Below are 21,746 nucleotides of genomic sequence, written 5' to 3'. Positions count from 1 at the left end.
CAAAGGAGTCCCTTGTAAAAGCAGAACGGCAGGTGGAAATCTCTGGGGTAGTGAGGACTTCAAACACACGCATGCAGACATGCACACACAGGGCACTTATGCATGAGGAGAGCTCCTCGAGGGGCATCAGACCGAAGTTGCCGTGCTACGACAGAGGCAGAGTGGGCACACAGGCCCCGACAGACAGGTAAGACCCATCCCGAGGAACATGGCCTCGTGTTAATAATACATGCCTGGCTTTCAGACCACAGGCTTGCAAGGTGTTTTTTGCTGCGGGCTGTTGGTTTCAGCTCCTCTACCTACCTTGCCTGAGCAAGGCTGCCAGTGCTCAGGCAAGGCAGATCAGCAGGAGCTGCGAAGAGGCACCGTGTGGTTCCTCGCCCCGCTCTCGGAGCCCCTCGGGGGCAGTCTGCCAGCAGTAGCCAGGGGCACGTCAGCTGCTCTCGCTTCTTGGCAGCCCCGCTGTGCACCCAGCGAGGCTGCCCTTAGGCAGCCTGCAGAAAGGCAGACCCAGACATCTCGCTGACTAAAAATAGCGGTGAGCACTCCGTGGCTGCACCACGGGCCTGCGCTGGAGGCGGCGGCTGGCGGTTGCAGCGATGGACACGTCCCTGCCCCTGCGCCCCGCGGGGCCTGCGGCTGCCCCTGGGGAACTCCTCCACCTGCGCTGCCAGTCGCAGGGCACAGGGGCTTAGAGGAGGGGGTGTTAGGGTGCATTCAGCAGAAATTTGTCCCCTACAGAAGAGGTATCGGAGTAATTCCGGGCCCGGCCCAGCCCAGCCCTGCAGACTGCGCTCGGTTGCTCGGTGCGACCCTTCAAGTCCTGCAGGACAAGACGCAGAGGACGCAAACACAGCGAACCCTTTGGAAGGTTTGTTTGTTTTAAGTAAATAAAAACAGATGCATGGGCCATGTTGAGTGACGAGAGGGGCCATCCTGTGGTACCACATTATCCTAAAGATCTGGGGTACGCTCTGCTTTAGATTTGTGTCCTGATCAGAGAGACAAAGAGCTAATTCTGTTCATTTTTAGTCCCCGCAGCCTAATGGCAGAATGGTATCAAATGCTGGTTTCCAGCTCCGGCACTGATTCAGCAAGGCATTTATACAGGTGCTTAACGCTGCAGCCAGTGGGACTGCTGACAGTTCTGGTCTTAAGAGCTCTACTGGACAAGGCTATAGATGCACAGATATGTGCTCATCATTCATCCGGTTAATTGATTTTAAAAGTAAAGGAAATGTAGGAGAACATGCACAAAGTAGTATGTTCTTCTGTCTCAGTTTTGCTGCTTAGACGTCAGCTGGAAAAAGCAGGACTCTTGATTTTGATTTACTGTTATTTCAAGTCTTTTCATTTTCCTTTTTTTTTTTTTTTTTAGTAAAAAGAAAGATATGGATCTTAAAGTAGTACATTTCAAACAAGGTCAGACTTAAACTACTAAAAGAGAGTCCCTTCAAAGGCCTAATCTAACACAGCATGCTTAGCCCGAAATTTAGTATTTATAAAAATAGCCTTTGAAATCCCAAAACCAAGTGAGATTTTATTTTTAGTAGTTTTTTTTTCTTTTGCAACCCTATAGAGACAGCTTCCTTAGAAAATGTATGATCCTCTGCAATCCCAATTGCTGATTCAGAATATTAGCCCACAGATTCATGATTATAATCAATTCATTTTCAATGTCATGGCAAAGGCAAAAAGAATGAGAGAACTGTGCTTAAAAAAGCAAATAGAACTAACTTTCTTTTCACTTGTGCTAAAAGCCCAGCTTGTCACATAGGTGAGGAAATTTCTTTTTGATGCAATAACTTATGATTTTAATCAGCATCATCTGAGCAAACATAGAGTTAAACGGTGGAGGGCAGCTTTCGGAAGTTAACCCCTATCACCTCTTGGTTTCTTTCTTTAAAGCAGAAACTAAAAGAAACACCCAGTAACCATGCAAAAAGAAAGCGTGTGCTAGATGGCATCATTCATACTTGGTAATGGGAAAGAAGTAATGAGCTGAAGGAAAAGACAGGTGAGTTATAGTGAAATACTCCATAACACTGTTAGCAAAAGCTACTCCACATATTAGTCACACAAACGTGAATCTGTTCTTGCCAAGGATGTGTGAAACTGAGGGCAAAAGGAGGCCAGTGCTGATAATGCCTTCCTGTGTCACCAGGAGGTGACGTGCATTGCCCTAGCTCCAGTGATGCTGAACTCCATTACCCATTAATAAGGTAAGGAGAAAAGAAAAGGGCCAGCAGAGCACCAATACACATGAATCCTATCACCTGGAGGGAACTGAGCGTATCAGCAAAGGCAAGGAAATGATACAGAGTGGCTTGGACCCAGAGATGAGCTCAGGCCCAGCGTTCCCCATGGGGGGAGCTCAGCCTTGATGCGGACAGAGGCACCCAGCCCTCGGCTCCCTCCGGCAGGCAGAGCGCCTGCACGGAGCCCTGCTCACAGCAGCAATGCGGGCTTGGCACCGGGAACAACTGGCTGGTGAGGAAAAATAACAGAACTGAACTTGCAAAGCATGCAGATGCGTGTCGGGCTCCTAATCCAGGCTTTAGAGAACAGATGAAAACCAGAAAATCATTCCAGATTTAGACATGCAAAATAAAAATTGAACAGTCAGAAAAGATTTGTTTTAATGGAAACATCTTGTGATTTGAGTGTGAGGGGATTTTCAGTGCAGATAATTAAAGGCAGTGGATGAGGCTTTTTGGCAGGAGAGGAACCCAGCCTTTTGGGGACCCTCAGGGATGAGAGCCCTGGTGTGGGGTATCCTTCCCACAGAAGCCAGCCCAACCCAGAAGAAGGAAGCAGGCTGTAATACCTGTACATGGGGAGGAAAGGACAGCCCAGCAAAAGGGGAGGCTGTGATAAACGGGAGAAGAGAGGAGTCATTAAGGTCGTATTAAAACAGGGGAATGCTAGGCTAGACGCTTCCTGACAGTGAGTTATAACAGATGATGGATAAGTTCCGAAGAGAAGGGGGAGAGAACTGCATTGCCCAAATCTCTTAAAACACCATATTTAAAGCACTAGCAAACACTTTATTGAGCCAAATCCTGTGCTGGCTAAGAAATGGGAGTGAATGACCTAACAGACCTCTTCCAGCTGTGATGCTGTGACCCATGACACACCAGTTGACGCAGTTATGGCACCAGTGCTTGACTTCTTTCCTGGGTGCAGCTGTCACAAAGATCCAGATGCCAGGCTGTGGGACTGCTTAATCCACCAATTTAGTCTGGCTCCATGGTAGCTCTGGTAGCTGCAGAGAGAGGAGGGAGCACAGGCAGCTCCCGGGTTCTTGCTGTGCTGCCAATTGAAGGGATTTGCGGGGCCGTCGTGGCGAGCAGACGGCCTTTGCTATTTCACTCACTCAGAATTCACACATTGGATGATTTTGAAGCTCACAGTTTTCAGAAACAACATGCCGTTTGGCTAACACTTTCCCCCTTCTCCCACCGTCCTGCAAAACCCTTTGACTGGTACAGGCAGGTGCTCATTTTTGTTATGTGTGATGTGAAGCTGCAAAGCTGGCCTTAGAGCTGCCAGCTTTACATTTTTTATTAAGTTCTTCCTGCAAAGTGCTTCTAAATTGCTCTGCTAAATGGAACTCAGTTGGGATGAAGGGGACTATGTGTTGCATATTGATTGGCAACACAGATTAATTAATTGCACAGTGATTACACGCATACACCTGCCCCAGTTTGGCAGAAGTTATCAGGTTGCTTGGTTGAAAGAAATAATAATGACAATGGTGATTTGGATTACTGCACAGTGACTGTGCACTGACAAAACGCTTTCTCTGCTTCAAAAACTGAGCCACACTTGCCAGCTGAATATTCCCAGAAATCATCAGAACTACAAGGAGAAATAAGCCACTAAATTTCATGCAGGCTGGGGCATACCCTTGCAAAGGACTTCTGAGATGTCGCTAGGAACTTGCTGACACTAAGTGCTGAGATGCATAGCAGTTGTGTGCAACAGCAGCGGTGACTGACAGATGAGTTAGGTCAGAATTTCCATCCATGCCAGCCCCCACCAGCCTCCGCACTCCTGCACATCTGCAGCTTCTCCCTGCCACCAGAACAGGTCTGAGAAAATGCATCAGGTGTTATTAAATCTGAACCTTAAATCGGAAACTAAATGCTCTGCAGTGCACTGATTACTAATGACCGAAGTCCTTTCCTTGTTTAAATCAATCAGGTATAAGAATTAGCAACTAGTCTTTTATTATTACTTATTATTATTGCTTCTGTTTCTCCCTTTGAATATTAGAAGGCATCAGGAGAGAACAAGAGCAGTGGTTTGCTGTGCTGTCCTCAAGGAAAGAGGCACTCTGGAATACCTATATTCACAGCAGAGCAGGCGCCACAGCTGCTAAAATGACTGCCAGTGGGCTTGTTACTGGGGAACTGAAGAAGGACAAGAGACCTTAACTCCACGTACCGGTTGAAGAGCAAGTTTTTGCACCAAAGCCACCTGGTACCTGAAGGGATACTATTCGAAACAAGCCAGTTTGTGTCTGAAGCTCACTTGTGTGGAAACCCTTCAAGTGCAGCAACACGGTTTACAAAGCACAAAGGAGCTGAAGAAGGAGGAAAAGCTAGAATCTCCTGAAGCTGGCACACCAGTCCTGGTGGAAGTAGATGGACAATGTTGGTAATTCCTGAGGCTGAAAGAGAGAACCGCGAGCAAGGAGCTCCATGGAAGGCATCAGATGATGGTGCTGAGATCACACAATTAAAAAGACTGACAGAAAACTCACAGCCCTGTTCTATACCATGTGTCACAACCAACCCAGTTGGACTCAGTCTGCCACTGGTGACAGAGGCAGATCATTGAATCTGTTTTTTTCACAGTCACCTTCATGCTGAAAAGGGTATGAAGTTCTGAACCTAGCCCACTGAAGAAGGAATAATCAGAGTTAGAAGAGTAGCAGCAAAAAAGTGCAACAAGGCTTCCTTAGCTAGACCCATTCTACATAACTACCCATGTTTTTCATGGTGTAATATCACTTCTGATTAGATAGACTCATTAAAAGACTCATTAAAAATCTTTGTTTTGACACTTGTGAATTCATGTGCTGTTCTTTCAGCTTACTGGAAGGGAAGTTAGGCAGTGCCACAGCTAAAGGGCCTCAAGACATGTTTTGCTTCCATCTTAGACATGGTCATTTCTCAATGCCTTCTCTTCATTTTCACAAGTCAGTCCATATTTGCTCCTTTGATCAGTTCAGAACAAACTAATCCAAAATGGAGGAGAGGGATTCATTTAATTTATGGACCTGTGTTAGGTGACCTTGCTTAAGTTTTGTTTTATCTCCCAAAAGCTGATGGAATGGAGGCTGGTACCCCAGACACCTACTGAGAGAGCTCCATCATCTGTAAACTTCTTGAGTCATTTAATCATAAAACAGAGTATTAAGAAAATGGGAGGGCAGAAAAGTGACTCATGGAAAAACCCGTAGCAAAATAACATTATCCATCAAAAGTTGATGCCACATAGTAAATTTGGACTTTACTGAAAGGTTTTTTGATAATAGAGCCAAGAGACCAGACAGAAATCAAACCAACAAACAGAAAAACAAACAAAACAAACAAACAACAACAAACAATGAAAAAGCCAAAAAGCAGTGAGAGAAGAAAGTTCTTGAGGTCTTCAGAGATCACACCCAGCTGATTGGCACCCTTCAATTAGAAATAAAAAATAAGTTTCTTGGCGGGCAGGCAAAATGTCAGAGAAAAGATGTAGGTAGTTAAGCAAGAAGGTTCCTGCATTGCAAAGTTCTGAGATGTATGGAAAAACTGGGTAATGGAAGTGGCAACGACAGGCTCAGTGTGTCCCACGAAGCAGCTTTGGCTGCTCAGTAGTCCTTCTTACCTTGCAGGAGGCTTGTGTTACTGGTCTGGCTCAGTAATGTATGCGTAGCTCAGGAAGTAGTGCTTCTCAAACTGTGGTCTGCGGACAACCTGTGGTTGGCAGAGCACTTCCTCTTGCTCACTGCTCTCCTTGTTTCCACTCTAGCTTTTATGTCCACCCTCCATCTGTTTGGTCTTTGATCTACAGTTGATGCCCTGCATTTCCCAGCCTCTCCTCTCAGCCTGTAAATCACCATGATTAATAGCCAAGGCAGCAGCTGTTCCAGCTGCCAAGAGGTGAGCAGTAAGGCAAACCAATGGTCCCTTACATACTGTCCGTTCCTCCAGTATCCCCTGCACCTCACAGCTCACCAAACATCTCTGTTCACCACTTCACTTTCTGATACAGACACCCTCAGCTTCAGCAGTGAAGGTTTGCACCCTGCAATTGAAGGCTCACTTCGGTGAGCTTTTTGTTACACACCAGGGATTTCCAAAGTGCCCCACTCTGCGAACACTAGCAGGGGGTTGTATGCACAGACTGCAGGTATCCACCTCTCCCCAGCTGGACCCCACCTGTATGTGTTCATAGCTGTTGGCCAAGTCATCACCCTGTCTGAGGGCTCATCTGCTGTTAAATCACCAGGCACTCACCTTCCTGGTCACAGAAGCCACAAGAAATCACAAAGTATGAGAAAGTACTATTATACTCCATGCGGGGATCGGTACAACCACTAGTTGTACAGCTGGAAGATCAGTAATTGATGTATCAAACTATCAAGTAATGAGCAACCACAACGAAGCAGTGGCAAAACTCCTGTCAAAGCCTCTGGTTTGGTCCTGTCAGCCAACGTGAATTGCAGGAGTCCTTTCAAGGAGAAGGAAGGTGTACCTAAATGCTCATTAAGTTACTAGTTTCACTATGCTTCCTAGGTTCATTAGGTCTGCCCCTCCATTTACATGTATATTATAAGGAATTGCATGTGCACGAGAAAACCAAACAAAATGCAAACTAATTCACATTGCTGCTGATACCCGGGTCAGCTCTACTAACAAACCAGCAGTCCATCACTGACAGCCATGACCCGGGCAGAAAAAAAGATAAGAACAAACGTCGAAAATTCCCTGAAGGAAGAGGCCTTCTTTCAAAACCCAGTCCAAGTTGTTTTCCCCAGTCCACCCGTTTCCTGCAATTATTAATGTAGAAATTAATGCAGATACTAATGCATGTGAGCACCACAGTGAGCTTGAGTGAACACATTCTATTGGTGCAATGCTACTTAGCTTGTACTTAACTCACAAATGCTACTGTTATCGTTATTTAACCTTGCACATACAATTTTTTGCACTCCACAGTTTGACTCAAAATATCTTATCAACTGTCTTTCTCTTTTTCCTCAGTCAAAACATACATTCCAGCCTTAGCAAATCACCCCTTTGCAAGGTTTACTGCTCTTACTGTTCAACAGACAGTGGCTGTATTAAAGATAAGTCTTTCTCCCCCCTATTCATAATCAGAGCTCTTAGGTCATTTGACCTTTGCCTGTTTCAAACCCAAATTATTCTCTCAGGAATTTCAGCATATCAGCAAAACTGAAGATTTTTCTCTGTGTGCGTGCAATGAAGAATAATTTGTACTTCTGCAAGGCCCTTTCACTGCAAAGAAGAGAGCTTCTGAAATGCAGGACTAGCCAGAAGTCATTTCTGCCAAGGCCAGAGAAGCCAAAGAAAACAAATTTTCCTTAAGAAAAAGCTGCAAAAGTATTTGATGGTCAATTCTATTTTAACTTCTCTGGAAAGGTTTTTGAGGTGCAGGAACCAGAAACAAATGTTTGGAAGAAAAGGAACAATTTCCTAGGCTGTAAGAACAAAAGAAAGTCAGCAACCTTTCTCTCCCTGTGGCGTCAGAGCACTAGAAGGGCCCAGCAGAGCCACCAGCTGGACAGAAGACAGATGAATTTGTTCTGTGCCTTTCAAAAATATGTGACGTGCTGGAAGCACAGAGTACCTTGTTTTGACTGAAGGGCCAGGGTTATTGGAGGTTTCACCTCGCCCTTTCTCAGCTCATCAGGCCAGGAAGGAAGAGAGGAATGAGAACCCTGGGAATGTTTTCTCTAAATTGTGTTCACTTAACAAAGAGGGGAAAGAGAAATGGAAAATAAAGGAGAAGTTCCCAAATTCAAACTTAATTAAGAATATATTGCAATTTTGCTTAAATAGAACCTTTATGTTTCAAATCCTATATATTAAAAATGAGTCAAAGTTGTATAACGTGTCAGAGCAAAAACTCCTTTAAGAGTTGTAAAATGTTATAAAATTTAAAAAATAGTTATAAATGCAACGTCTTTCCTCACCTTGTGAATGAATTTAGTGTAGACATATGAGATACATGAGATACAAGGCACTAACCACACAGACTTGCATGAAGCTAAGCAGTCTTCCCCTCTTCTAAGAAAGACCTGCAGAAGTTTATCTCAGTCTTGATTTGCAAATAGAAATGTTCATTTCACTAAGGGAAACAAATCCATTGAACTCTCGTCCTGTGATATCTCAAGGAGCAGAAATGGGCCTTCAGCGTTTCAAGGCTGGTGCCCCTCCCATTGGGTTAAGGTTCTTCAAACCAGTCATTCAGTCACTGATCTGCAAACTTACTTAAACACAAATTTTCATATTTTGGGTAAGATTTTGTTCCAATTTCAGTGTGAATTTCAACACGTGGTACTGTTAGTAAAAAAAAAAAAAAAAAAATCTAACTTTATAAACTTACTCTTTGTAATCGTTTATCCTTACTCCAGCAGTTTCAGATTCCACATATTTAATTTTGATTAGGCATTGGAGAAGTGTGCTTATTTCTTGCTTATCAGGGATCTGACAGGATCCCTGCCTGCATTCACAGTGATGTGAAGTTAGGGATTTGCTTTCCCAGGGGAAGAAGACAAAGAAGAAAATGGCTTGTTGGGGGATTTCAGGGTAATGGAAAGGTGGTGAAGAGTGCTGGTCCCCCTGTGCAAGGATGAGAGAGGTGTTCTGGCTTGCAGGGCTAAGCTGAGCGACCTGCCCTGCCGGTGGGCATGGCCCTCACCACCCTGTGCTGCTTGGACAGCCTGGGGCCGAAGGGCTGGTTCTGGAGTCGTGTCAGACACCTCGAGCTGTCCCCGCGGCAGCTGGGAGCTCAGCGTGTGACTGCAAAACCTGCCAAGCAGCAAGGTAAGTCTGTCAGCTCCCACAGCCCCAGCTAAACCCCCGCTTGTTCATCTAACAGTGCTTACAGTCACTTGGCCACCAGGGCTGTGATATAAATAAACCATGACCCAAAGGCTGCGGCTTCACAGCAGCTGAAGACAATCCATAACAGCGTTGCCGTGGTTATGTCCTCCCCAAAACACCACTGCTGCACCCACCCTCCTCTCCTCTCCTCTCCCCTGCCCTCCCGGCCGCCATTACGTCTCTGACCTGAGGCAATCCGACTGAGGAGGTGAGAGGGCACAAGAAGGCCTTGTGTTAGACACAGCTCTCTGGCTGGGCTCCCTGCTCAGCTCAGCGAGGCACAAACAGACATTTGAAAGGGATTCACCCCACTGGCAGCAGGCACCCTGAATTACTCCCTGGAGCTGCTGCTTCTCCTCCAGTAAGGCCACAGATGCTCATGGGTGCACAGGTTCCTAAATCGAACACAACAATTTAGCTCCTAACGTCAGGCAGGATGAACCAGGCTAGATCTAGATAGCTAGGCCCAATTGCAACGGGAGATGCCAGAATCCCAGGTCCAGGGACCTACCATGCAGCCGCTACCACCCATCTCTCTGACAGGCTGCTCTTCACAGAGCCCCTCAGGCAAACTCCACCACAGTTTCCCAGCCCTAAGGCCCCATCCTGGCTGGGAAGGTAATGCTGTCACTTTAGGTTTTGGCTTGGAAAGGTTACCAACGAGCTCCAGTCTAAAGTAACTTGCCAGAGAAAGAATTAGGATGGGAACTCAGTACAAAATTACACCAAAATGCTCCGTGTTACATGTTTGTCCTCTGGACAGAAAGGAAAGTGACCCAAAGCCAACCTCCCTTCTGTCTGCTGATTCAGCAGGAGAAGCTCTGAGCTTTGCCTGGTTTCTGTTTTTTTGTGTGGGGTATCATGAGTGACAGATTTCTTGGAGAGAACTCAAGGGAAAACAAAGGAAAGAGAGAAGAGAGAATAAATTCTTGGCAGGCAAGATGAAAGGTTGGGCCAGGTCCCGGGCTGTCATTTAGCCAAATATGTGGGACAACCTTCTTTTGCCTACAAGTCTGCTAGCAATTTGCAGAACAGCATTGCAGGTAGCCAGCAGGGCTGCCAGTCTCCAGACTCTGCTATTTTTCGGTCTCTGTTTCCTTGGTGAAGTTTCCCAAGCAGCACACAACTTAACTGAGTTCATAAGGGGCAGCAACTGCTTCCAGTTCTGCCCAGCAGCCGCTTTTACAAGACAGAGGCTTCATAAAACTGGCTTTCTCCAGAGGGCCACAGGAGAAGTGCACCTGAGCTGTGAGGACTCCCTACATTTGGCAAGGTTTCCCCAGCATCCAAAGGGCTGAACGTATTTAGTTGGTTTCAACAAAACACTTGAAATTCCCAAACAATTCGTTAGCCTTGCAAAAGCAAATGGAAAGTACTAATTAACATAGTCAGGGAATTATTTCAAGTAGTAAGACAGGTCTTTCAATCCCACCAGAAACAGTGTTGTCCCACAAATTGCAGAGAGCAAATGCCCGCAGCCCCAGCCCTTGCAGGACCAGATCTGAGCCAGGGACTGCAGTCCAGCTCAGAAAACAACTTTCTAGGGCATGGTTTCATGCTCCTCTAAATCCAGGGCAATGGCAAGGATACTGCTGAAAGGGCAGTCCCCTGACCGCACTTGCACATGCTCCCCCCTCTTTGCTTTTCCTGCTTCTCTTGCCTCAGATCTAAAGGCTGTGTAACCACTAAGGAAGTTGGTTCGGCACCCTAATCCAGCAGAAAACTCATCCACTAAAAAGAAAAGGCTTTCTGAGAACTGGATTCTGTTTCTGGCCTTACCCCAAACTTAAAGGATGGTTGAGAGCAAGGACAGGGAATAAATGCATTACAAGGATCGAAGGGTTACGGAGTGACTATAACCAAATCAGCTCCATGAGCTTGTGCTCTTCAATTTCTCTTCCTACAGTGGCTGTAGTAAATACCTGTCTTTAGCTGGTTGCCAGGAGGCTTCACATTCGTGAAACATCCAGCGATCCTCTCTTTATACGTACTAAGGCTTTATATTAATCATACAATGTCATTAAGATGAGTGAAAAAGCCTTGTCCCTTTTAAAGGTATTGATAATGCAGAAAGCAGAAATTCTTAACTTGACCATAAACGTATTCCCTGTTTAGCAGAAAGGTGATGGAAAGTCTGGGAAAGGCACACTGATATGCATGTATATATTCATCTGTTTGAAAAGAGCTGCATTCTTCAGCACTCCCTGGCTCGTGTGCATCTAATAGAATATCTATTTAGGAAAATGTGACTAGCATAACCAGCTATGCAGTGCTCACATCTGCTAATCCTTTGCTGCTCAAGTAATCATCTTCACTTGCAAAAAGATTTATACTATTTTGGGTGCAGGCAAAGAGGAGCTAAGCACTCTAAACCTCTCCCAGCTGAAACCTCAAGGGAAGCATTACCTTAGCATTCCCACTCTGGCAAGATACATTGATTTCGAGATCCCATTTCTGGAAGTGGGTAGAATTACTTTAGATAGCTCAGAGAGACACAAAATGGACAAAGGAAAGGCTTGTGGCTACGATATTTACCATATTGGGTGACGCCTGTTGCTCTATTATATTTGCACAGCTTAAATAACTCTGCTTGCTTGACCACAGCTGCTCTGCAGCGCTGTTTTATCATGCATTTAAACACACACATATACACAAACTTCACAGCTAAAAAACACCAGCTGAAAGCTTGCCTTGTCCATCTGAGAAGCAAGAACCCAAGAGCCTGGAAGGGATTTCTGTCTCAGTTTCTCTCTGTTGGAGTTACTCCGGACTGACACCAGCAAAAACCTCCAACTCGGCCACGTGCACGCCTGGGGATTGCTTCAGTCAGGGGGAGGTTGGGGTTGCACACGTGTTCCTACACTGTTCAAGCAGCTTGTCGATACCAGAGTGCTGCAGGGAAAGAGTGGGGTGCCAAGGGTCTTGGCAGAAAATACAGCATGTGCATAAGCAACCTTGTGTGCCAGCCTCCACTGTCCCTCTGCAGAAGATGGGTTGCCACCCTCACGCATCTCTACCCTGCGCAGGAGCTTAGCAGAGGTTTCACAGCCAGGTTTTAACCCCTGCAAATGCTGTGCACCCTTTCTGGTGGTTAGTCCCCCAGGAGTCCTGCCCCTGGTCAGCTGTCTTCTCACTGCTGCTTTTCTCTAAGCCACCTAGACCAATGCTGGAGCCTGGGCGTGCCCAGCACCCTTACACGCCCTGCTTTGCAGTATAGATGCGCCCTGCCCCTGTCGACATGATTTTCAGAGTATTCCCCTGCTGGCTGGCTCTCCTGGAAGTGTTGCCCACCTTCGTTTGACTGGTGGGTACACAGGACAGGGCTCAATAATATATACACACCTTCCAGAGCATTTGCTCCTCAAATTCAAGGGCAGCCCCTATTGGTTTCACTCCATTAATGCAGTGTTATGACCCCTACAGTCCATGGCTAGAAATTCCAACAATTTCACCCAGCTTTGAGCAAGTCCTACAGCTCTGATAAGAGTCAGTGACCCAAGCCATTCCCACTAGGGCTGTAAGGGCATTGCCTCCTCTCATTCAGTGAATGCTGGAGAAGAAAGCACCTTTATTAAATCTCTTAGGTATTACCTGTGCCCAAGTTTTAAGAAAGAATTTTTCTCATATATCCCTGCACAAATACTAATGTTTGAAAGTCTTTAGCATTATAAAATACACAACAAGCACTCCAGCCCCCTCCAGCTCAGAGATAATGACCACAAATATTCACTAGGGCAAAGAAAATCACTTCCTTCTCCACACACAACCCCATTAAAGTTTGGGCGAATGTAACTGGGAAAACCAAAGACTGGCAGAGTTTTGTTCTCTCCATCCTCACACTGAACCTCCTGTAGGAGCAAATTATTTCTCTTAAGCCAGACAGAATTAGTTGACCAGCAGGATTTCTACTATAGACTTTGCAGCCTTGAGAAACTGATAAAAGGACCTCCTCCAAATAGAAGAATGTTTTTCAAGCCTTTCTCCTAAACATCAGTATCATCTTGCCTTTGGCCACCTTAAAAACTCCTAACAAATTTCAACTAATCAATTCTTACATCGCTCTGATGATATAGTGCTATTACTCAGTTATAATTCATATCTGGGACAACCGTGGTACAGAGAGGGTAAGATCAGTAAGCAGGTCTTGCCTTTTTGGATGATTATTGAAAATAAGCACCATTTATTTAGGGGGGGTCTCCTTATTTACTTATCTGTATTGCAATAGCATCCCCAGTCCTCTGTACGGATAAGCACCAGCACGTTCATTACTGGTTAGGGTCCCTGCCTCGAACCGGTTCAGTAACCCAAATGCAGCTGAGGCAGGTGGATGTGGCTGCAGTGCCCCTGGGGAGAAACCCATTCACAGCCCCACTGCCTTGGGGTTTAGCTCTGCTGTGAATGGCCAGCCAGCCAGAGCCCCAGCGGTGGAGAAGCTGGAGGAGGAGGAGGCAGGTGGATTTTGTACTTGGTGACAAGAGAAGTGACTCTCTAGGGACCGTACCCAGCTGTGAGAGGTCACAGGAGCTCCTTTGAACCGTACGAGGCACGTGTGTAAGGGGTGGGTGGGGTGGACAGAAGCTGAATTAAAGGCAAACGAGTGATTCAGTCTCGATCCTACTCCTAGTGCAAACCTAGCCCTAGATGAAGATTTACCGTGGAGATTCCACTTTAGTTACCCATGATGAAATAGCCATTCAGCACCACAGAAAAAAAAATAATCTGAAAAGTGGAAAGTAATCTAGGACACCTGGTGGATTGTGGACCACCCCTTAGACCAGTGCCTTTTCTGAGATCCAAGAATTGCCGCTTAAATGCCTTTTTAGCACGGCTTTGCATTAACTGCTTCCACTGTTTTTTGAAGGTCTTAGAGTAAAACAGTTTTTTGAAGGCCTTCTGCAGTAAAACAGACTTTGTCCATTCTTGTTTTCTGTTTTGAACCGTAACTATTCTAAATGTAAATCTAAAATTTCCTTTGGTAGCATGAATGCTTCACACTGCAGCTGGGAAAGTGTGGCTAGTCTTCAGGGACATCGCAGGGCTTTTGATGACCATCCTTACCCTCTGCTCACAGATCCATCTGTGGATTCTGTCACAATTCTTGTGACCAGAATTCGGTCAGTCATTCCAAACAGCTGCCTTTTCTTTCTAATGACCCCCCCAAAGAACTATTTATTTCTATTCCCAAATGCAAAAAAAACTTACTCCCTTCCAAAATTATACTGGTTAAAGGCCTGCAATGGACAGTATGTTGTCCTGGTTTCACTAGCTCACTTAGATTTCTGTGCTCTTTAACAATCAAAGCAGGCAAGCACTTAAAGCTCTGGGAATTTAACCTTGCTGCAGCTTCTTTTTCTAATAGACTGGTTTTAGGTATTTAATGTCTGTTTTTCAGGTCAATTTAGAGATCTTTCTGAGTCTCACAAACCTATGCTGCTAATCTCTGAGAAACCATCTATATTTAATCATGGATGAGTAAAAATACAGTCCTACTATATTTTTAGTAGGAAAAATACTACAAAATAGACCCTCTCTGAGATATGCGAACTACGTGCACGTGGTGTGGCAGGGGATGGAGCCAACCCAAAGCAGCACCAAGCAATCCTCACAGCCACTCTCCAGGACACACCGTTGAGCGTGTATAGCTGTACACACGGAGTGAGACAGCTGCATCCACACACACGTGTGTGTATTTCAGCCTATACTGCCTCTAGGTTGGAACATCAAGAGAGCACGTAGCCATTTAGGACAGGAAGTGAGAAACTACCTTTAGCTGAAACTGTAGTGGAGAGGAGATGAACAGAAGGTTGCTTACGGCTTACGTTCATGCCCCCATTCCTATGAACGCTGGCATGGGGCTGTCTGCAATGACGAGGAGCTCCCTAATCAAGGGCAACTTTTTGAGTGTGGTCTGCACCCGAGCTATCGAAGGGCCGGTGGCCTTCCGCGCTAGCACCAGCACCACTGCACAAAGTGCTCAAAGCACCCGCTGAGGCTGGCGATCACACGATGAGTCAGTGTGGCTGTGAACACGCTTTTCTCTTAATTGAACTTCAGGAGATTTTAAGTCCACTCTGTGAGTGCACCAAGCCTCTTTAGAGAGCACCTCTTTCTTTGTATCTTTACAGTAATATCCTGATCCTGGTGCAACGCAGTTATTTCCTTCCTGAGAAGCACCATCCTGTGGGAAAGGAAAATCTTCCCCTTTATCAGAGTTTGACAGACATCAGAGGGATTTGATAACACTGGTTTGTTTCCAGCTGCCTGAACTGTCCCTTCCCCACTTCAGCACAGCTCCCCACATGTACTGGGCTGAGGGTTTTGTTCAGCAGCACTCTGCATTGTGCCCAAGACCTTCTGAGACCAACACGACTTGCTCACCAATTCAAGCCAGCTTAGATTATAGTTCTTCTCATAGGGCAGCTCTCAAAGAGAGTTGTATTTTTCTTTAAAATTGTTTTCTCAGTTCAAACCTGAAAATGTTCGTGTTAGACTTACTCACCCTACCGCAGAGGGAGGTGTGTAACCTGGGCAGGAGAGCCATTTCATATGAGAGCTTTTTTGGCCAACAAGGATTTAAAAGCGCCCATTCAAGCATAAAGGATGGGTTTGACAGGACGCTTACCAGAGTTGTTCTCTGGCATTCTCTGCACAGGAGATCAGATTAGATAATCAAATCAGTCCCCTCTGGAGCTAAGATCTGTGAGCCCATGAGAGTCGTTCGGTTCCCAGACTCCTCAAGTTCTTGGCTTCTTCTTTCTACATTCACTGCATGAAATCAATGTCAATTGTGATGGTGGGTTTTGTGCCAAAAGGACGTGGCTCCAAAAAGATGTACAGTCATCACTTCATTAGCTAGCCTGGTGCCCCAGAAGTGAGAACCGCTGTAACCCATCCCAACTGCCTGCACCAGCCACTGTCCTCAATGGCTATTTAATATTTACATATTGCTGATTATGTCTGTCTCGGCTCCCGTCTGCTCTTCTCATCATCTCCTCCGTACATTTCCCAGATGTTGGAATGAAGGCATATACCTTTTCATGAAACCGTGGTCACCAGGCTCAATCAGCTCACATTTCTCCAGATGTTTTGTGATCTCATCACTTATTAACGCTCCTAGCTGAGTTAGCCTGACTCTAGCTTGGATAACTGGTTATAATTTCCTTGCTCCTCTCCAACCCGTTTTGGAAGAATCTGATTAGACTGATTTCTATCCAGCCCTTAGTTAGCCTTCTCCCCACATCTGTCTCTGAGGAGCTATTGGTTTTGGATGCAGATTTCTTCCCAGCATCTTCCTGCCATTTCAAAGGTGTAAGTCAGCACAACCTCCTTAGTGATTTGCTACATGCCAAGTAGACCCTTCGGTCACTGCAAGGACTAGATACACAGACACTTTCCAAGTTGCCAGGGTACTCCTATGATAATTAGCACTACCATAGTTTCTGTGCATGTAAGGAAGTTTTCCCATTTAATAACCCACAATTTTCAAAATAAATTATTAACTAAATAAATAATTAAGACCCAGGTGGACAAAGGTACAATCTCAGCAATTGCTCATGCAATTTTTGTGCACAGAATTTTAAATTGTGTCCAAATTCTCCCATCATCACTTTACCGCTGATACCATCTCTTTTGAAAGCCACCAATTTTATCTACAAATACTTTATGAAAAATGTGCCTACTTCCACGTGAACATAACCAAAAAGTCACATTTAGTCAGTCACATTTCTAATTCCATACCGTGTTGGAGGCCACAAAGTGTGCTCGCTGAAGTGTAATTTTTTAGGATCTTCAGCAATATTCTGACATGCAAACAAAGTTGAAACACATTTTTTAATTACTTAAGTCCTTATTTAAGAGTGGGAGATAGACTGTAAATAAAGACAATCAGTTAATGAAATAAAAGTATGTTATTAAATTATTCAGATGCTCACAGATTTATGAAGAACACATGCGTTATGCCCATTCATGCTTCGATATTCCTTCAACCACTTATTTACAGCCCAAATCTAGTGTTTGTGGCTTATTTTCTCCTGCAACACTAAACTGAAAGCAAATCTTTGTAAGTGTGTGACTCCTTTCAACCAAGTTAAGAAAGAGATAAACAGTATAAATCTTTCAGTTTCTCAGTATGTGGCATCTTAACTATCACAGATGCAGGGAGTATCTGCAAAGTACCTATTCCTTGGATTGCTATCTACTAAGTTCCTCTTGTCAGTCAGCTGGGATTTGGTTCTTTCCTTTTTTTTTTTATTTTTTTTTTTTTCTTATGGCTATGTGATCCTTGTCCCTTGGTGTTTGACATTAAGTTGAACTGAGTAATTGTACCTTGGACCAGGCGTAACATTGTTCCTCGTGACTCAGTAAATATCTGAAGGCAAAAGCAGTGACAGTTGCAATGCAGGGTTTTCCCTCCATCCCCTGCACTCCATGTGCACATTCGGGACAGTGCTATGGTGGAGCTATAGCTGCCTGTCAGCAGCTTTTCTACCCCCTTTTTGACTGTGTGTGCTGCAAGCCGAAGGAGACTGAGTTGCAGCACACTTGGTGACTGAAAATGCAAGTACACCGTACCCACGCACCTATACAGCTGCTTCTACTGCACCCACCATGGACACAGCTAGGAGCTTTCATTCCTGGGAAAAAAAGTCTTTCTAAGTGTGTCAGGCAGATAAAAAGCGCTCTTAATATCTGGTATGTTTTTCCAAGGGGGTGACTGGAAGTTCCAGCAGCTGTGTCATTTTCCCCTGATTGTTTTCAACAGGAAACAGAAACGCTCAGCTTCAGCATCAGCTTTATGATATAACTGAGCCTTGGGCAGATTCCAGCCTGATCCTGGAGCCCCGGCAGCTGACTGTCCTCCCAGTCAAAACCTGTTTTCTCTCCCACTGTGTTTTCTTGGAGCATGAACCTGCAAGGTGCCGTGTCTGTTTGCCAGGAGCAAGGAAATCCTGGAGTCTTTTCCTAACCGAAAGTACGTCTGAATTCTCCTGGGAGTCTGCGGACATGGTTCGTGTGCACCTTCGCTAGGTAGGGCTGGAGTGAGCACCAGCTTGTAGGGACGAGCCCTTACCCAATTCTCAGCATTTCAGTAGAAACAAAGCAAGCCTCCCAGGAAGGATTTGTCACGTTTCCAAACAGCACAGAACTCCCTTATTCTGTCCTTTCCCCTAAATTGCAGCTTGGAATTTGTGATTATTCTTCCCTAAATAGCTGAGACTCGAGTTAAATAAAGGTATCGCAGTCTGTTTTCAGCTGGAACATGTTAGCTAAAGGAAATACTGTAACTTACAGCATGATCGTGCCACACCATTGCGATTGTGTAGCTAAAACCCCAGCCAGCTTGCAAATGCAGTTGAGAGCTCTTTGTTAAGTGGGAAAAGCAAAGCGACATAGTTACTAAAAACAGTGACTTAAGTTTCAGGACTTACCCTGAGTCATCCCTGGCTCCCTCGTCTCCGGCTGATGTTTTCATCATTACAGCAAACTTTAAGATACTTTCTGTTTCACAGTGGCTTTAGAGTTCCTTGGTAAAGAAAGCAATTCCTTGCCATCGCTGAGCAGAACCTCCACATCCTTAGGTTTGTACTGAAGATGGTATTTCAAGGGACTGCAGGGGGAGGATGTGTGAAACCAGCTTCAGGCTCGGTAGTATCGGAGGGCAGACAACTAAACAAGCACTGAAATGAAAGCAAACTGCCAAGAAGGTCTGATTTTAGCCTCTCTTATTTCTACTTCCTGTATTTATATGAACGGGGGATTTCAGGAAGAGGCAGTCTTTGGTGGTCAAGGGTGTGCGTGTGTGTGCGTGCGCGTGTGTATTATAAAGCCATATTTAGTAGTGAAGGCAGGTTAGCCTTATTAGAGAGAAGGGCCCGAGACTGTCAGCTTCCAGTTTGTTTCTCTAACGTAAGTAAATTTGCGGGAAATTGTTTTACAGACTACAGGTATGTCAGTAGGCAACAGAGCATGGTGAACTTTGTAAAGGATTTTATAAGCAGCAAGGCAGTAAGTCTCCGTCTGCAAATTCCTGAAGCATGTGTATTTCTATTGCTTGAGTAACTGGAACCAGATGGAGCTTGGAAACCTTTATATTTACACAGGACCTGAGAAAGTGAAATGTCTAACACAGGCAGAGGACAGTTACGCAAAAAAAGTTCCTAGTTAAAGCAAAAGGTAATGGTAAGGCTGTAAGACTGCTGGTAAATGAGTAGCTATCTGTGCCGCGAAGCTCCAGACAGCCTCGGAGCACATTTGACCTGGAGTTACTTAAGTGGTCGAGTGGTGTTTGCCGTACTGGAAACCCAACTAAATATAGTCCAGCTGTGGAGGCTGGGGACTGACAGATGTGCTGTCAGACGGGGCTGGTGGCACTCCTATTTGGCAGCTCTGTCATTCAGGAAATACTGGATGTTGGGAGAATGCATTATGGAAAAGAATACAGCAGAAATATGAAGCAGAGGCAGAGAAAAGCAATTCGTGGAACAGAGAGGGAGACCTTTTTGCTCCTTTTATTTTCAAAAGGAATTTCTCAGCTTTCGAAGATATTGTCCAGTAAGCAGGCTGTGCCATGCAGCCCACCCTGGAAATGGAAATGCCAGGCAGCTGTCAGCATATCAGTCTGAGGGCGACTAGACCTCAGTGTACAGCACAGAGCCAGTTCTGCTGGCACTGAGCTAGGGGGAGTCCGAGGGACCATTACCATCATCAAGACGCACCTGTGCATCTCAAGATGAACTCTTCTCAGGGTTTTTCAATCAAACCTGTTGGTGTTAGAAGGTGTATCTTCTAGCTTTTAGAAGGGTTTCTCTTAGAAAGTCCAAAAGCCTGACTGGAAGGCTGCATGATGGAAAAGAGCTAAGATTTTGCAGCAGAATACCAGTTTTCAGCAAGTGTTAGGCATTTCCAAGATGTTGTTGGGCAAGAACTATTAAAAATACACAGGAAAAAAATTGGAAAATAAAAGAATACAAAAAATCTAGTATTGTTGTTGTGTCTCAGTTTCACTCGATTTGGGAGCTCATTTTTTTTGTTTCTTGTGAAATCTTTCACACAATTTGCAATTTAAAGAATGTACTCTTTCAGAAATTTAAAGTTTTGAAATGATTTGTGTTAAATATATTGGGCTAAAGTTATTTTCAAAGTCTCTTTTTCTTTTTTTCCCCCTGCAAAATATTTAGTATCTTTGCAATACAGTTAAGCATTTCTGTAGAATATTCAAAATATGAAAATGAAGACAAGTTTTTATGTAAGAGATTTTGTCAGAGCTTTGCTGAGTGTTTTTCTTAAGCCAGAGATCCGGCAGGTTTGGAGTCTGACACTGTGTTGTGTGATCAGGCTGTGGAAGTATACAATTACGCAAAAGCTAATTGACAGTGTAATACTCAGACACTGCGAAACACCACTTCTCTGTGATTCATCCAAGCCAAACAGGTTTTAGAGAAAGAATTGAATTTTTCAATAATTTGGGATATTTAGATGCAATGTACTTATGAAGCTAATTTTCAGCCTAAAAATTGCTGCAATTTCAGTGTGTGCTAGGGGCAAGGGGGGTATTCTTGGCTTTTCTAGGACTGATTCACCCTATCCATCTTAAACCACACCATTTTGCAGCCCTTTTCTTTTTCTATTATTATTTTTATGCAGCTGAGTTGGGAAGGTTTAAAAATGGTTTATGATGGAAGCCCCTAAGTGCAACAAGCACTTTGGTTTTAATAAAGTGCTTTCAGCACATTCACAGATTATACAGCAGCTCTGCTTTCCACACAGTAGGACACGACTGCATCAATAATATGGTATATTCCTGTAGGAATTGTCGTGCCTATTGTGTCACCAACCCATACATGATGTCCCTTTCATAGAGCCTATTACATAACAGATCATGATGGGTCATGAGGTCAAATGTGTGGGGGATTAAAAGAATGGGTACTTTCTACATTCGGATTTCGATTTTCAGAAGTTAGTTCTGTATGGAAGAAGGAATCTTTTCCTTTCCCCAGCCTAGAAACAGTTAGCCTAGCATATACCAAAGAATGAACCCTTGTGCAGAAGTCAAAGAATGCATGGTATCGCTCTTCTCCACTTCACAAGGACTCTTCTGTCGATGTACAGAAACACAGTGGCTAATCACAGGTTTATACAGCAACAGGGGTTCCAAAAGCGTGCACTGTGGTTAAGAAAAATAAGGTCAAACTTTATCTCCTTGCAGTAAACTGGCTAGGAGCATTAATGGGAGGACTCTTATCTAATGAAATTGTTAATAAACTAGCACATGAGTTCCTTTTTTCAGAGAACTGCATTTAAAGGTTTTCCTTCCATACCACAGACTGCATACCTACAGCAGAAGGCATTTGAAACCCTGAGACAGGCAGCTCATAGAATCACAGAATATCCTGAGTTGGAAGGGACCCACAAGGACTATCGAGTCCAAGTTCTGGCTCCACACAGGAGCACCCAAAAATCAGACCCTACATCTGACAACATTGTCTAAATGTTTCTTGAAACATTCTCGGTAAACATAGCTAGTCCGAAAAGAGCAAATCACGCATTTCGGAATCACTGTGAATCAAATTGATGAACTTAACTCACCCCAAAATTAGCTTGATCCAGGTGATACTCCCT

General features: G+C 44.7%; 1 protein-coding gene and 1 long non-coding RNA gene across 2 annotated transcripts in view; one reads left to right on the top strand and one right to left on the bottom strand.

Moving 5' to 3' along the window:
- The window catches only part of RIN3 (Ras and Rab interactor 3), a 67,527-nt gene extending 48,832 nt beyond the window's left edge, over positions 1–18,695 (bottom strand). The window contains exon 1 of the mRNA XM_083838868.1: positions 18,557–18,695. Within this exon, the coding sequence (XP_083694994.1) occupies positions 18,557–18,603 (47 nt within the window). The 5' untranslated portion in view covers positions 18,604–18,695. The remainder of the gene's footprint in view (positions 1–18,556) is intronic.
- On the top strand, positions 14–21,707 carry LOC310900638. Its single transcript, XR_014585287.1, has 3 exons — positions 14–2,017; positions 4,279–19,034; positions 21,415–21,707. It is a non-coding gene; the product is annotated as an uncharacterized lncRNA (long non-coding RNA).
- The last annotated feature ends 39 nt before the right edge of the window (positions 21,708–21,746 follow it).

Source organism: Anser anser, assembly GCF_964211835.1.
Source record: "Anser anser genome assembly, chromosome: 5".
NCBI classification, from domain to species: Eukaryota; Metazoa; Chordata; class Aves; order Anseriformes; family Anatidae; genus Anser; species Anser anser.
Note: the sequence above shows the minus strand (reverse complement) of the source record. Positions and strands in the feature narration are given on the sequence as shown.